This window comes from Arachis hypogaea, chromosome 6, assembly GCF_003086295.3.
Source record: "Arachis hypogaea cultivar Tifrunner chromosome 6, arahy.Tifrunner.gnm2.J5K5, whole genome shotgun sequence".
In the NCBI taxonomy this organism is placed as follows: Eukaryota; Viridiplantae; Streptophyta; class Magnoliopsida; order Fabales; family Fabaceae; genus Arachis; species Arachis hypogaea.
In genome coordinates, this window is record NC_092041.1 from 7,168,863 (window position 1) to 7,187,352 (window position 18,490).

General features: G+C 29.3%; 1 protein-coding gene and 1 long non-coding RNA gene across 3 annotated transcripts; one reads left to right on the forward strand and one right to left on the reverse strand.

Annotated features, from left to right (window-relative positions):
* Positions 1–10,504: 10,504 nt before the first annotated feature.
* On the forward strand, positions 10,505–17,242 carry LOC112695709 (uncharacterized). 2 transcript variants are annotated; one of them, XR_011862840.1, is made up of 5 exons: positions 10,505–10,686; positions 10,844–10,925; positions 11,899–11,955; positions 15,879–16,057; positions 16,238–17,242. It is a non-coding gene; the product is annotated as an uncharacterized lncRNA (long non-coding RNA). The 2 variants fall into 2 exon arrangements; XR_003150498.3 differs by having other exon boundaries at positions 10,509–10,686; positions 15,864–16,057.
* LOC112695707 (galactinol synthase 1) lies at positions 15,396–17,069 on the reverse strand. Its single transcript, XM_025748161.3, has 3 exons — positions 16,731–17,069; positions 16,188–16,643; positions 15,396–16,080 (listed from the first exon to the last, which is right to left on the reverse strand). The coding sequence occupies exons 1-3, from the start codon at positions 17,067–17,069 to the stop codon at positions 15,871–15,873; spliced, it is 1,005 nt and encodes a 334-aa protein (XP_025603946.1). The 3' UTR covers positions 15,396–15,870.
* Positions 17,243–18,490: the final 1,248 nt, after the last annotated feature.

Below are 18,490 nucleotides of genomic sequence, written 5' to 3' on the forward strand. Positions count from 1 at the left end.
CTTCATCTGTTCTTCTTTTGTTAGCCTGTCTTCAACTGTCGTATTCCCACTGTCTGTCTCCAATACCGTCCCTGCATCTTCCATCAACCTTGTCGCATCCTTGGCTCTTTGGTGTACCCCAGTACCTACCCTTTTGGCTGGTTCCAAGGCACTTTCCTTCCCATCTACTTGTGCCTTGTCCTTCGAGTAGTTTTCACCAAATAGACGACCATTTACTCCATCATCCATACCCACTAGACCCTGCGTCCTCAAGCCCACTGCACCATCCTCAGCAAAATAGCAATTAGATGGGTAATGAAAATGGGAGCACAATTGATTACAGCCACAAGACCTCAAACCCCTATTTAGTCCCCCACCTTGACCCAATTCAAATACTTGCGTTAATGTTCTTTCGGACCCCACTTCCTCATTCAAACCCAAATCCGTAGAACCCGCCCTACCATTAACCTCCGAACCGCTAACAGAATCAATGTTGTTATTTCCAAAATTCAAAAATGAATAATCCGAATTTAAATCATTCAAAAAGTCATCCTGAATGACCATTATACCCTTCACTTCATCGGTGATCCTTGTATCCAGTTCCATCAGGTCCGCTGCCGGATCCCACGGCACTGCTTCGTTCAACATGCCTCTGCTACATGAACCAGGATTTCTGATCATAAAATAGTCTTTGTGTCCTCTCTCTGCAAACATTTCACCACCTAGCACTAAATCGATCTCTTTCACAAAGACATGAAACTCCCGACTACCAACAGTGACGTAAACCCAATCTCTGATGACTTCAAAAACACACGTCTCAACTAGGACTCTACTAGCTGTGAAAGATGAACCTGCTTCCGTCATTACGTCACAATTAATCACATCACCCCATTGCAGTGGCGGAGTTTGAAACGAAATTTTGGGGGGGCCAGATAGAACAAGATACTTTTAATATAGACCCTGTTTAAGATAAGCTCATCTAACCTCATCTCTCTAATTTGGGTGATATTCCCAAATTTGAAGCCGTTTTTCAGAGTATCGTTCCAAAGAATTAAGGTCAAACTCATCAGATGTAACTCTTTAAACTTTTGAAGGTTGTATCTTACTTTTTTCGTGATTCATTGAAGTAGAAGAACTATCTACAGATGTTGATATTATAAAAGTTATATGTTTTCCTTCTTAAATATTAGCCTTCCTCTTAAAAAATGCATCATCAACTTTTTGATTTTTTATAATTATTTTATATAAAAATTTGAATATATATCCAATAAAATATATAAAAAAATTAGAAGGACAAATATTAAAATTTATAATATTTATTAAATTTTTTATCAATTTATACAAATACAATAATATCAATACTTATTGAATATTTTAATATTTTTTATCATATAAAAAAATTAAATTAAATAAATAGTAAAATATAAAATAATATTAAATTACATAAATAAAAAATACCTAATTTTTTATATTTGAACTCAAAGGTAGAAGGAGTAGTGTTGCTTATTGAATAGAGAGCTGCAAAATGCGAATACACTCAATTCAGTCCAAATTCGATATGTTTTGAATGTTTAAAACTAAAACTATTGTGCAATAAAAACAAGAAATAAAGATTGAACTTTAGTATTTTAAGTCATAATAAAATATTTGAGCCAACTGAACTATTTTTTATTTTTTGAAATAATATTACTAATTTTTTTAATAAAAGTTTGGAGGCCGTGGCCACCCCTTGTCTGAACTAAGCTCCGTCACTGCCCCATTACCCACCTATTGTTTTAAATATTTCTGGAGACCACGCATGTAGAGGCACCCCACAGCACTCCAACTAAACTTTTCGGGTGGCACAACATAGAGACTCATCCCACCCCCAGACCATATGATCAAATTGCAACAGGCTATCCAATATGAACGTAAAAGCTTCCTCAACATGCTGCACAGTATCAGACATCAATGAGACTTTAAACGCACCTATGTCACTTCCACTATCTGAAGCATATTTTTGCAAACTGCTCTTTTCAACGATTGGATATGTATGGATTTCTGAGCGCTTCCTATCAAGCTCCTCGCCAACCAATCCATATTCTCTTCCACTACTGGCACGTCAATTCTCCCTTTCCACCCATGTTTGTCCGAGTCATGCGTACTCAACTTCACCCCTGCCCCTTGATCATTACCCACTTCTGTCCCACCATGAGATTTCTTAGGCTCACTCCCATGCTGGACTCTCGGCTCTCCAAGTACCGCTCGTTCATTCTCTTGTGTATGCCTTCTAAATTTAGCTTCATCTACGGATAAGATCTTCCTTCAGAGGCTCATGTGATTCATCTCCACAATTTCCTTCAGAGCGCCCCCCTTTTATCATGTACCGCACAAACGCAAACAGATAAATTCTTCCATTTTTTTGTTTTCGAAAAAGATAGATATCGTTAATCCTTCCTGTACAATTAAACAAGTGATATAATTCCTTCTTCGAAATATCTTCTAATAAATTATTCACAGAAAAAGCGATGATATTCCTCTCAATTCCAAACTCTAAGATCCTTTGAACGTGATTGCCAAACTCTAAACCTATCCCGCCTAGTGTTTTCCCCCTCTCGTACTCTCGTACTTTCATTGTACTCTCGTAACCTTAACCACAGTAATCATTACTAAATGCCAACATATGATTTTGTGTAATAAATAAAAATAATTAATTTCTAAAATACGTACGAAATAAAATTAGAATAACAATACGCATAACCACCTCACTTGCAGTGCATACGAAATAAAGAAACACATCAATTAAAGGATAACACCGCAAAATGGAGGCTGACATAAAAAAAGAGTAGGCGGCGCATAGAAGATGAAGCTTGACTTCCCAATACAAGATTTGCGATCGCAAAATGGCCATTTCTGGTCAGCATCTGCAGATTAGAGCACATTAGCTGTGGCAGATAGGAATTGGGCTAACACATTGGCGACGCCAACTAATTATATTGCAAATCATATTCTATATTTTTTTATCTAAAAAAAATTAGTTAATCTAATTCTATTTAAGTATTTATTATTGACCATTATATTTTTGCATATACAGCGAATTTGAGTTTTGCCATAATCAAAACTTATTATTAAAATTAGAATATAACGTATACTTATATATCAATTCAATTTTTTGTGTTTTATTTTTCGGTCAAATTTAGGTGTGTTTGACAAATTTGTTAGAAAGAATAAAAATGCGTTTAAGTTTTTTTAATGTTATTTTTTATGTTTGGTAACTTCTTCTACTCAAAACGCAAACATGATTCTCCATTTTAAGAGTGCGTTCACCTGAAACAAAAAGTTATAACTTTTACGGTCATTTGACTTATGATATGGTCTTTATTGGTTTCAATGGTATTCTAATTTTTTATAATATGCATTATTGATCTTATTATAAATGATAAATTAAATAAAAAGTTAACTATACATAATAATAAAAGCATTACTAATAAAAATTGGAATCCAAAACAGTACAAAAAAAATTATTAAGAATACTTAAAAAGAGTAATACAATATGTTATTTTTAATTTAGTAAATAAATATTAATTTTTATTATAAAAAATACTTAAAAAGTTGTCTATTTTTACATATTATTTTTAATTTAATAAATAAATATTAATTTTTATTATAATAGTAAAAAATTATAACATACTAAAATAAAATACTAAAAAAATACTATATAAAAGATATACTAAAAAAAGATTAAATATACTTCAAAAGATAACGTTATAATTTAATATCATATTTTTTTAATAATTATCTATCTAAAAATTATTTTAACTAATATTATCTAAACAATATTTATTTTATCAAAATCAAGTTTAGTATAAAATTGTCAAATATAAATCATGTTAACACAAACTTACTTTTAATTCAAACAATACTTTATGGATGATCTCAACAATGAAAAAGCCCTAGGACTTTGGACACTAGTTATGTCATCACCAGTTTCAATTCAACTACGATTCAATTCATTTTAATTCAATTCAATGTTAAAGTTAAGCTGTAATATAATAAATGTATTGAGAAGTCAGGTTTCGTTTTCTATCTACTCTTCTTCCATCTCAGCCCCCATTTTGCTGGCGCCATTCTTAAATTGATGTGTTTTTTCATTTTACATGCGTTTTAGGTGAGGTGGTCATACGTATTTTCATTGTCTACTTATTTTGGGTATTTTAGAAATTAATCATTTTATTTATTTATTTAAATAAAAAACCGTAAATATGCGGCTGTTGATAATTTTTTTTTAAGAATCATGAGGTCTCCAATAAAAAATATACATTTTTTATCCTTGATATTTAATTTTGTGACGCTGATTAATCTCTCCTTTAATGATTTTTCTTCGGAATATACTTATGTAATACGTTTAATCACTAATAAATTTTTTATTTAATTTTTGTAAGTAAAAACAATTTAAAATTACTACTATTTCTCAGTTTTAAATATAATAAATTTAACTAATTTATTTAAAAATAATAAAATATAAAAAAACTTTGATAATAATTTTCAAAAAACAAGATTCTCAACCAAAAAAATATGTCAATCCTAATTGACTCTTAACAGATGCATTTATTAGGTGATATCAAAAGTGTTGGCAAAAAGAATAAAGAGTGTAATGCCAGAATTAGTTGGAGAATCACAGAGTGCTTTTGTCAAGAACAGGAAAATACACGATGGAGTGTTAATAACATGTGAAACTGTACCGTGGTTAAAATTGAAATGAAGGGCGTTAACAATCATCAAATTGAACTTCCAAAAAGTCTATGACTGAATCAAGTGGAACTTTGTTGATATTGTATTAGAAAAGATAAGGTTCGACAGAAGATGGAGAGCATGAGTTACAGAGTGTATGAGGACAGCATCTATCTCCATAATGGTAAACAGGTCACTGTCGAAATCATTCAAGATGGAAAGGGGGCTGCGAAAAGGTGATCATTTATCACCCTTCTTATTTGTTCTTGTTGTAGTTGTATTGAATAGGTTGATTAGGGAGGCGGTAAGAAATAGGAGAATCTCTCCTCTTCTAGTCGAAAAGGATAATATAGAGTTATCGCATCTGCAATTTGCTGATGACACTATATTGTTCTATCCACCGGAGGAGAAAATAGTGAGAAATTACAAGAGACTATTGAGGTGCTTTGAAGTAATGTTTGGTTTGAGTATTAATTTTAAGAAGTCCAGCTTGATTCCGGTAAATTACAGTCAGGAGTAGGTGGATCGGATGTGCGGATTACTAGGATGCCAAGCGGCAGCTCTATCGGTAAAGTATCTAGATATTAACCTAGGAGCAAATCCAAGAATGGTAAAAATATGGATGCCAGTTATCGATAAAGTAGAGGAGAAACTTAGTTTGTGGAAAGCAAAGATTCTCAGCAAAGGGAGAAGTTGGTCCTCATTAAGTCTGTTATCAATAGCCTGCCTGTCTACTATCCGAATTTGTATAAAATGGCAGTTGCGATAGCGGAGAAATTAATTTCATTGCAACGGAGGTTCTTTTGGGGGAAGGACGATGGAAGAGCTGGGTTAGCACTTGTTAAGTTGGAGTTGATCCAAGCACCAAAGAAACTAGGAGGGCTAGGAGTGGGAGATGCCATGATTCGCAACACCGCCTTATTGTTCAAGTCGTGGTGGAGATTCTCTAAGGAAGACTGCCCATTATGGAAGAAGGTTGTGTGCTCGTGCAATAATCTGAACCCGAGACAGTTGCTATCTACTCAAGTTTTACCGTCAAAAGAGGGCCCGTGGAAAGGCATATGTAACCTCCAAATAAAAGAGCACAATGACAGACAGAAGATGATTGATGGACTTGCTATGGAAGTAGGAGATGGTAGACTAACTAGATTCTGGAAGGATAGATGGCTACAGTCGGAGAAGTTGAAAGACTCCTTTCCGAGACTTTTCTTGGTTTCAAATAACAAAGGATCCGTAATTGGGGACTGTGGGTTTTGGGATGGGATAGAGTAGGTGTAGAACTTCCAATGGAGGAGAGAACTTCGCCAATGGGAGATTGAGAGTTTGAATCAAATGCTTGATATCTTGCACGATGTAAGATTGATAGCAAATGTACAAGATAGAGTGGTGTGAAAATTTGACAAAGATGGCGTTTATACTACTAACTCATTTGTGCAGGTCTTGCAGGAACATACTTTGACAGGTGATATCCTTAGATACAAGTACACAAATGGAATTTGGAAAGGACTAGTACCCCCTCGAGTAGAGTTTTTTACTTGGTTTGTGCTAGTAGGTCGAGTAAATACAAAGGATCGATTGAGTAGATTTAGAATTATTGATCAGAATGATAATATTTGTGTCATGTGTAACAAGGAACTTGAAACTGTGCAACATTTGTTTGTTACGTGTGAGTATGCTTGGCAGGTTTGGTGCGTATGGATTACTCATGCGGTAGGGTTTAGTGCATCCCAGGGACAATCAGAGAACACTTTGAGAGTTGGAGGACGATGCCGTTGAGAAAAGAGGAGCGCAAAACATGATTATTGAGATTTTTTTCTATGATATGAAATATCTGGTTGTGTGAGAATGAACTTATTTTTCAGAATAAGGCAGCGGAAGTGGTGGAATGCATTGATAGATCCTTCCGCAGATCCAAGAAATGGTATGAAATAAACTCATGTCGTTGATAGCCATGCCGAAGATGACATACGAGAGATGCTACGCTCTTATTTCCAGTTTGTATGCTCCTTCCAGGTAGGTTTATTGCATTAATACATAGGAATATAAGATAGAATTCAAATTTTCGACACTTACTTAAGCGGACGAATAAACGAACTCAATCAACCTAAATTAATTAAAATATCAGTTTAACTCTACAGTTTTATTCTTTCTTTCTTTTTGTCACGGAACTTTAACTCTAGACCGAATCAAAACATTATTCTCTTTTAGAATCTTAATAAGATGATACGTACAAATATTTAGACTTTAGAATAAGGTGGTTATTCTAATAAAAATTTTATTATTATTATATAAAAATATTTTATTTTAATTATTAGATGATAAATTATAAAATTTAATTTTTATATATTATAAAAATATTATTTTTATTTAAAATATAGTCAAATAAATAAATTACACTTTTTTAATAAAAATTATCATAATTTTTTTTTCAGCATTTATTAAAGTGGTTGGCTTAGAATAATATCACCACCTAAACAATAATTATAAAATCTAAACCAACTAACCAAGAGTCAAATTATCAGTGGCTGGAGAGTGGAGACACTTTTCATTTGCCTCAACGATGGAAGATAATTGCCCCTTGGCACACAGTATAAATTTCTTACTATATCCTATCACAATATATGACATTGGATAATCTTTGATTCTTGAGACGGTGTGTATGGTCGTCACATTACGTACCAATTTTTCTTCTCGTAGATGTATCGTATAGCATTGATGCAGCACGTGGGACTGTGAGTCTGAGCATTTGCGGTGAAATAAATCCAAACAAGTTATGTTGCTGATTGGAGCTATGCTTACGCAGAACTCATCCACGTTCACTGTGGTGGTGCTACTCGTCCCATTCCCAGCTATGCTTACGTGTACAATCATGACGCCAGAATTCGACGCGTGGACTCCCACAACAACCCACCGTACTCATATCATCATCGTTATCATCAGCATCAAGATATGGATTGATACAAATTGAGTATGATCCACAGCCGCAGTTTGATAATAACAGTAGTAATAATGGTCTTATTAGCCACAAAAAAAAAAAATGTCTGCAGTCTGGCTAATCGAAGAGTTATATTTTTAATTTGTTACGATTTTAGAGGTACTAATCACAGTTCTATCATATTTTATTTGTAATTAATTTGTGTAAATCAAATTTTTTAGTCATAATTTTTTATGATTAATATCAAATTATTTAATTACATTATTTTTGTGATTAACTTATATTATTTTTCGCATACAATCCTAATTAATTTATGCTAATTTACTCTAATGAAATCGTTTTATTAAATTAAAATGATATTTATATATATAACATTAATAATAAAAATCAAATTTTTTAAATATATAATATTTAATATTTTTTATAAAAAAATACTAAAAATAATTTATAATAATAATAATTATAATAATAATAATCTAAACTTTTAAATAATAAGAAATAAGAAAAAGTCTAACATAAATAAAAAAATTCTAACGTCTTTTAAGTAAATATATTTAAAATTTTAATTATTACTTATTAAATACACTAATTAAATATCTAACATATCATTAAATAGACTAGATACTTTATTATTATATTTTGTTGACAAAAATTTATATAGAATTGGTAACTGAATTTTGGTTTTTTATATTTATAGCTTTTTTTTTTAAGTTTTAACCAACTTCTCTAAATTTATTACATATTATTGAGATACGTTTGTTGAAGATTTCACCAATTACAAACCCAAAAATACGTTCAAATTTACCAAAACCTATGGATATACAGCACTACCAAAATCCAAAACCACGCACATACCCTACATTTTCAGCATCGAAGACATTTTCAATTTACAGCGTTGCTCTATTGCCATTATACCTACAAATCGTATCAATAAATTTGCGCTATTATTTCGACCTTATCCATGGTCATAAGTTCTATCATGACTTTTTCATCTTTTTCAAATGCCAAGCTTAAATTACCGTCATTTTGTAAGTTATGATTTTTTTTTATAAAAATGTTTACAATCGAATATAAAATTGAATAAAAAAAATAAACTAATTATTAGAACTCAAAAAATTACGTAAAAAAATTGAAATTACATATTCCTTTGACATTCACAATTAAAAAGTCATTATAATCTTTTCTAATAGGTGCAGTTGATTGAGACTTATTTCATCCAAATCTTATCCAAATTATTTATTGTTGCTGATATTATGTGGTTGTTGTAATTCTGTTAAAAGGTCCTCTCATGAATTATTACGTCTTTTGGTTCACAAAAAAATCTGTTAAAAAAACTAACAAATAACACCAAAATAAAGAAAGAAAAAGTAGGTATTTTAAATTTGGAGAAGACTGTATCATATAATAGAATTCATATAGTGTGGTTAAAGAAAGTATTTTAGGAGTTAAAAAACAACGTGAATAAAAATGATAGATAGTTATGTTGGACTTTTTCAGTGGTTACTTTAATTTTTCGCCAAAAAACTACCTTAAAAGTTAAGCGCACTTAAAAATTTTAAATCTTAAAAATTCAATTTAGTATTGTTTAAGTCGTTTTTTATTTTTTTTTAATCTTAGAAATATTTCTCCTTATTCTACTATAATTTTTTTTAATGGTCGAATACGATCAAAAATTTAAATTTAAATTTAAATTTTAAATTTGTATTATTTTTATTTTTAATTTTATTATAATAATAATAAATAACCAAAAAATCACTTTAATAAATATATGCTTCTCACAATTTCTCACTTTATGATTCAAGCAATACAATATCATTTAATTATTTATCTATTATGCACGAAACAATATAATAAAAATTATACATTAAATCAATTTTGTAAATATTTTTACCTAAAATATTTAATGTTTAATAAATTTTAATTACTAAGTTACTAAAATTTTATTTCGTTAGACAAATTAATTATCACATAAAATTGTTATAAGAAATTTTTAAATTAATTTTTTTATTATTTAATAAAATTACGAACTTCTACATGAGTGAGTAATTACTCATAAATTAATTAGAAATAATTTTTATAACTAAAAACAACGATAAAATAACTAATTAATAGTATATATCAATTAAATAATAATATAAATAAAAAATTTAATTTATAATTTTATAAAATAATTTTTGAAAAGATAATTATGTATATGATAAACACTCACAAAAATATGTAGTGAGTGCTAAACTATGTAAATAAAGACGAATTTTTTTAGTTTATTTCCATTTTTTTAAATCTAACGAATGATAAAATAATTTATTTTTAGTAAAAGATTTATTGAAAACTTTTTTCTACTTAAAATTTATTTAAATTTTTATTCTTTATCTAAATTATATTATTTTAGCTAAATTAATTTTATCTTTATAATTAATTTAAATATTAAAATATTATTTTTATAATTTTTTATTTTGTCTAAATTTATTTTTTATAGTTTTAGATTTAATTTCATAAATTTGTGTTAATATCTGAATATTTAAAAAAAATAATATTATAGATTAATAAATTTATTTTAAAAAAATTATTCATGACGCGTCAATGTGAGATAAGAGAGTATTCAAAAAAATGGAATTAGAAGAGCATAAATTTCGAATTTAAAAGATCAAATTTTAGATGCTATAATCATATTTTATAATAAATAAAAGATATGCTAATTTACTCTTATCATAATTATTTAACGTTCGTAGCTAAAATTTAGTAGCTAAATTCTATTTTTGTAGTAGTATTATTATGTTATCACTGATAACAAATTAAACCTATTTTTATATTGCCGAAAACTTCCTTTAATTTCTAGGAGAACAAAATTGCTTCTATCTCCCTTACACACTGTTTGGTTCTATAAAAGGAAAGAAAACACAACGAAGGAAAAATCTGTCTCTGAAACTTGGAGAGACTTCTCTCCTCCATCGCAGACAGCGCTACCGTGGCTTTACTGTCGTCGTGTACAAGCCACGGTAGTTTCGTCATCGTCGTGACAACTCCTTCTCCTCTTCATCCTTGTAAATTAGTACTTTCATATAGTATGTGCTCTTTTCCAATTGTGTACTTTTTTCGAAAACAGAATGAAAAAATAATCACTGTATATAATATGTGCTCTTTTTTTATTTTTCAACTGAGATCTTCTTACTTTAGTTTATTTTTTCTCAAATTCACGTTTCGTACTTGCTTTTTTGATAGGGTTCAGCCTGTGTAATGTGGATTTTCCATAGAGTTCAACAGTAGAGGGTATCTGCTGCCTAATATTGGCTTGTGTGTGTTGGTAATCTCCGTTTAAATATTGTTGTTCTATTTAAAAGCTGAATAAATATATATGATATTATGAATTATTTTTTATTGATTTCTGCATGTTTGATTTCTTAATTTTTTTATTTTTTTTCTCTTTTTAATTGATTTGATTTTTTCATTGTAGGTTTCATTTGCAACAAGTATAGTGATTAATTGAATCAATATTATGGTTATAGTTTATTCAAAAGTCCAAAACTTTTAAATGGCAAAAAATCATAAATCAACATTTTTTAATAACCCAAAAGCATAAAACATGATTAAAATTGAATTCACACGGTTCCAAATCTCCCATCATAAATAAGCAAAAAAATAATAATAACAAGAAAAAAAAGACACTTCTTTTAACCGAATAGTGTGCGAAGAAAATGAATTAGCTGAAAGTAAGAGTGGTTGAATTGGAAGTGAAAAACTTCATTTATAAAATGATGTTTTGTTAGGATTTTTTTAAATTAGATCACTTTCAGTTTCAAGTTCAAGTTTAAAGGTTTAAGCTTTGTGTTAGAACTTCAAAAAAAAATATACTAACTTAAGAGTACCTATATGAGAGTACAATATTATCCTTTATCTTTAGAAATTGTTTGTAAATTGCTATTTATTATTCGAATTGTTAGTTAAATTTTTCATCATGAGTATTTTAGTTCATCTCTTTTTTTTATAATGAAATTTAAATTATACAAGAATTCTTTAAATTAAATGGCTTTTTTTTTTTTTACTTGTCTTTTGGTTAAAATATGTTATTAATTGTCAATGGTTTTGTTGTTACTAGTTTTTAGATAGCTAAGCAAAATAGTGTGCTTGTTTCATTGGTGCACTTACTAAGCATTTGTTTAACGTACTTTGAATCCATTTTTTTTCTTCTTTGGTTAACTTAACTTTTTACCGTCTAAATTATTAAGTATTGTTGGTAGCTAAGTTCACTTACAGTATATGTTTATTATTTATGACAGTGAATTTTGGATTTGAGTTTGACATTTAAGAGTTGGAGATAAGTATCTTATAACAAGGTATGTTTATACTGTGTAAGGTAAAATCATATTTTTATAACATATGTTACTTTCTGTTTATTTTTATTATCGATATGTCCATTCTAAATATTATATTTTTATAAATAGATAACAAAAATATCAAAGATGCTAATTTAGAAGATAGAACGAAGAGCGTTCAATTTTTTTGTAATTTAATAAAAAGAATTAATTTATTTAAAATAAAAGTAATATGATTAAGTGTAATTTATTTAGATGTAATTAAAAAATAATTAAATATTATATATAATAAAAAATTAATATTATTAAAGGATAAAATTAAAATTTATTTTTATATATTATTTTTATTTTCAATGTTTTCGTTCTATTTAAGTCTCTAATATTTTAAAATTGTTTCAATTTTATTCCGTTATCAATTCTATTAACGGGTCTCTAGACAACATTAAATTAATTTTAAAATATTAAAAAGTTAAATAAGACGATTAAAACACTATATTTTACTTTTAATAAAATTTGAGATATCAGTAAGGTTGAATGAATCGACGAGTTCTCACATTTAAATCGGTGAGGTTAAATAAATTGAATTTTCATACTTAAATTCTATGAACTAGATATGCTCAAATATATTCAAATGGATTGAAGCATGATGGCAAGTAGAATTGTTTGCTTTGTCACTCCTGATCAAGGAATAAAAGGATAAACATGACAAAAACTAAAATTAAATAAAAAAATAAATTATAATTGAAATAAAAATAAAAAGAATAGATTAAAATTGAGTAAAAAAAATTATTTTATTTTTTATTTAATTTTTTGACATAATAAAAAAGAGATTCTTTAACCTAATTTATCAATGTTATAGTTTGATAATTGAACTAATCTTCTACCTAATTATCCGATACAATAAGAGAGGGACTCATCAACCTTAATTGTCCACACTAAGGTTTCATCACGAAATCAAAAAAGAGTTTTTAAACTTCTAAATCATTTTATACTACGACTATCCTAGTTTATGAGGTATTTATAACCTCTTATTAGGTTAAAGTATAGAAAATCCTAAACCCACATACATAAGGCCCAATCTAGTAACTAAATAAATAAAATTAAAATACATCAAATTAAATTAAAACATTCTAAAAATTTAAATTAATATCTTCTAAATAACACTTAAAAATTCTTTATATCATGAATATGTGAAGCACATATCATTCTCCTCCTCTTCAAAAAAAAAAATTCGACCTCAAATCTTATACGTAGAAAAATAGTATATAAAGAGGACAATAATCACAAGAAAGATTTTTTTTATCTTATTTTTTTTCTCTTTTTGTATATTTTTCTTTTTTTTTACATTATTGTATGCTTTTATTTTAAACAATAAAATTAATAATAATGAAATGCAAACGAAAAACATAAAGAAAGACGCGATAAACATTGAATTTTTTTATGATAAAAGAAGAACAAATATAGATTAATAAGAATTAATCTAATACCTGAACTTTGATACTAAATGATAAAAAAATAAAAGATAAACAAGACAAGAATTAAAATTGAATAGAAAAAATAAATTGTAATTGAATTAAAAAACAAAAAAAGATAGGTTGAAATTGAATACAAAGAGAATCACTCTACTTTTTATCTAATTTCTTGATGAAACAAGAAAAGGACTCTTCCGTCTAACTTATAACGCCATAGTTTAGGAATTGAATAGAAGGACCCTCAACCTTCTACCCAATTTTCCGATGTAATAAGAGAGGGACTCCTCAACTTCAATTGTCCACATCATGGTTTCATCAAGAAACTAAAAAAGAATTTTCAAATCTGTAAATCATTCTATAATATGACTACCCTAGTTTATGAGGTATTTATAACCTCTTATTAAGTTAAAATATAGAAAATTTTAAACCCACAAACATAAGACCTAATATAATAATTAAATAAATAAAATTAAAATATATCAAATTAAATTAAAATATTTTAAAATACGTCAAATTAATATTTTTTAAATAACACTTAAATTTTTCATATCACGAACATTTTAAACACGTATTACTCCTTCTGTTTTGTACATCTTTAATTTTCTTTAATATAGTATCATTCTTTTAAAAAAATTTCATCTTTTAAAAAAATTTCATCCTTTAATAAATCTTGAGGTATCTCGAGTTTCCATGCTTAAATCCCATAGACCAGATATGCTCAAATATATTCAAGTGGCTTGAAGCATACACCAACATACAAAATTGTTTGCTTTGTCACTCATTCTGTTTTGTGCATCTTTAATTTCCTTGAATATAGTATCATTCTCTTGAAAAAAAATTAATATTTTAATAAAATTTGAGGTATCAGTAAGGTTGAATGAATCAAATTTCCATACTTAAATCGGTGAGATTGAATGAATCGAATTCCTATGCTTAAATTTCATGGACCAGATATGCTTAAATATATTCAAGCGGTGTGAAGCATAAAATAACATGCAGAATTGTTTGCTTTGTTACTCCCTTTATTTTATACATATTTAATTTCCTTAAATATAGTATCATTTTTTTGAAAAAAAATCCAAATTTTAATAAAATTTGAGGTATCAGCCAGATTTAAAAAATTGAGTTCCCATACTTAAATTGGTAAAGTTGAATAAATCTTTAATTTTCTTGAATATAGTATCATTCTTTTAAAAAAATTCACACTTTAATAAAATTTGAAGTATCGATAAAGTTGACTAGATATTTTTAAATATAAAAAAAAAGTGGCAAAAAATATATAACAAAGAGAATTATTTGTTTTGTTACTCACTGTTTTATTTTGTTAGGCTTTTTGTTTTGTACATTTTTAATTTCTTTAAACATAGTATTTTTTTTCTCGAAAATCTATGTTTCAATAATACTTGAGATATTAGTGAAGGTTGATTCCAATATCCCATGGTTGGTGGAAAAAAAGAAAATTGCGAGACGATTTAAAAAGGTTGGGAAAAGAAAGTGCATGAGAAAGCTAAGCAAACTAGCAAAGTTTTTGTGGTTAGGTTACTATATTATTCCGAAATAGAATTTGAAACCAAGAACGTAAATAAATTCCAAAATCCTAATAATTAACCTTTCTATGTTTATAAATCAATGTTGACATCATTGATAGCGACCAAAATTGAGGCAAATCTACATATTCAAAATCATTGGAACTTCACATTTTATAGCAGCGGAAAGTGAAAATCAAACATTAGAACACGTTTTAGAACAACTAGTTTCATCAAACATTTTGCTTCAATATGAGGATCATTGAGGACAGATCAGAGGAAGGGTAATTTCATTTCATTTGTCAATTTCTAGTTCCACCTTCTAGGGAGGGACATGGATTGCGCAACAAATTTGTTTGCCAACTTATAATAATCCACACCTTAGAATGTTGACCAACTTAAAAGTAGAAAACAACATACTACTTCACAATAGAAAAAGACATGAGAGCTATGCATGAGGTAGTTCCATTGAAAGTTTTTCTTTTCATTAGAAAATTGCCTCCAAATATTACAATAGCAAAATCCAATGAAAAAGAAAAAAAAAAAGGAAAAACCACAAACCCACAACATATTTTACAATTTATAGTATTTATAGTTAATAATATTGGATGAAAATAACGACCAAATTAAAGCCACGCCAATATAAACAGACCCTTGATCCTAGATAACCAACCCAACAAACCCACACAAAAAAAAAGGGAAATAACCGCAAAAATATAAACTGGTTGAGGGCTCCCTCTTAATCAAGTAACCATGACTGCACTCAGCATAGCGACGGTTCAACTTGTCCATGTTGAGAAAAGGAACCTCCCTTCTTTTGACCGCAAAGTATAGCAATAAAATTAATTGTTGCACCTACTCTTCTGTCTATAACTCTAATCCACTCTTTTTTATTTTTCCTTTTTTCTGAAATTTTGAATATTTTGTTGAGGTTGAATCTATGCAGCTGTGGGCGTCATGAGATAGGGGACTTTGGGAGACTCAGAAGTTACATGCACGAATGGATCAGCTTCGTCACTGGATAGCGGCGGTTTCTTGTAATCAAGGGATGTATCGTGATAGATATCCCACCATTTCTTCACCAACATCTTTATGTCCTCCCTCTGCATATTTTCTTCCTTTCCGGTATATCTCCATGGTTTGGATCCCTGAATACATAACCAGCCACCATCTTTAATCAATAATTTAATCAACCAATAATTTACTGTTAATAATAATTAAACAAATTAAAGTTGAATGAGTTAATACAACATACCGCTGCACAGTAGTGAACAACTTTGACTTTATCAAGCTCAATATTTTCAGGGTGGCGCCAGAGCATGGCAAGAACAAGGTTATAAACCGAGGGAATGGGCTCGTAAATGTCCTTGAAATACATGTTGAGGAAATCCTGCTCCGCAAAGGGAGTAGGAGGTGTGATCTGGAGTTTTCTGAGAAGGTCGTGGTAAGTTTCCATGGATGGCTCAAACACGAACATGCCAGCGTTGAAGTACAGGGACGGTGGTTGACCCAACTCTTCAGGCCATTGCACCTTGTCAAGGCACTGCTGGCAGTAACCGATCTTGTATTGAGGGCTGTGACTCCATGTCTTCTCGCAGAAGCAATCCATTACAGCATAGAACTTTCCATCTGGAAGATCAAACAAGTGATCTATGTTCTCATACACCTCAATGTCTCCATCCAAGTATATCATCTTACTGTACTCCACAAACTACACCATAATAAGGATATTTTCGTCAAAAAAAGTGATACACAACTATATTATTATATGACAAAAAAGAACATTTCCCTTACATACCTCCCAGATACGGAGCTTGGAGTAGTTGATGACATAATAGGCCATGGCGAACTGAGTCTGGTTCTCAGGAGGGTAAACCGGTTCGATCTCGCGGACTATGCAACCTTGTGACTCAAGTATCTGACGGTGCTCCTCAGGCACGTCGGGGAGGATCGCCACCACCAGAGGGTAAGCTGACTTGACCTTTCGGAGGCCTTTGACCAGTCCAACAACACCTTTGACGTAGTCACCGTTTCCGGCGAGGAAAGTGACGTAGGCTCGCCTGGGGAGTGTGGAAGCAGTTCTCGCGGTGAAGGCGGAAGCAGCAGCGGCGGTTGGAACAAGCTCAGGAGGTGCCATAGTTGATGGTGAAGGGAAAAAAAAGAAGGGAATTAGAAGGTTTTGTTTGGTAGCTTGATTGTTTTACTGAATGCTATGTTGGTGATTCTCGACAATGGAACGCGGTTTTTGCTATATGTGTGTGTGTATATATAAAGAAAGGAATGAGGAGGAGGTGGTGGTATTTTTATTCATGTTTATTTGATCATGCAATTTTGGACGATCTTGTGATCTGGTTCGTCCACGTGTTATAGGAAAGTGATCCGACGGTGAAGGGTACGTTATGGGAAGTTTCTGGAAAGGGCAACCCGTGGGTGGAAAGCGCTAGAATTGCCTGGGGATCCCAATATTCAATGCAGATTCTTATGCAGCAAACTCTAATTTTTACCATTCACCGAATATCAAACAAACAGATTCAAATAAGGATTTCCAAGGAAATCGTTTAAGAATATAAAAAAGGAAAATCTTTTCAATAATAGTTTTTTTTTAGAATGCTTTATAGAAATTGCTATATTTAAAAAAAAATTAATACTAAATCAATGTATTTACGATATGTATGTGTTGTTAATTTTAATATATGCATAACGAATATAGGAGTATTAGGGATCAACAATGTTAGGAACCAACTCTATATAAGTCAAGAATTAGTCAACTGGTAAACTAGAGGCATCGGTGATTTTAAGCGAATATTGCTACTGATAAGCGCACATGGATGTTTTTTTCCTTGTAAATTGGATGGTTTTAGATATGATTTCTATGTTTCATGTGTTACGCATTAATCAAACATAATTAATTATATGGAATCAATTAATGAATGATCAAAGCATCTGTTCCGTAATTCTCTCCTATCACTAACGTTAAACGTGGTCAACAATAATTTAAAAAATAAATTAAATTATAAATTAATAAAACTAATTATAATTAATTATGTTGTTCCATTCTTGGCTGATTATTAGTTGGTTTCATATACTTTTCCTTAGGGGATAGCAAATTTTGTAATTTGTAGCTATTAATTAGTTATTATTACTGTTTTTAATAGTGTCATTAATTAGTCATTATTAGTATTTTTAATGGTGTAAGATTATATCTAATAATATAGAATTATTCACTTTTATTTTACTTATTAAATATCGACCAAATTTTAATAAAAATACTCACCTCCTTCACTTTTTTTTAATAATTAATATATTAAATATACTAATTATATAATGTGTATATTAAAATTTAATTAACCAACGAGTTATAACTCAAACGATATTCGATATAGTCTCCTCATATTTATCTAGAGATTTCGGATTCAAATTTTCTTATTTTTGGTAAAAAAATATTAAAATTTAACTATAAATCAATTATCACATATATAAATTTCTATTTAGTATCTTGTAATTTTTTTATTATATTAATATAAATAAGTTTGATTATTTAATTAAAATATATATATA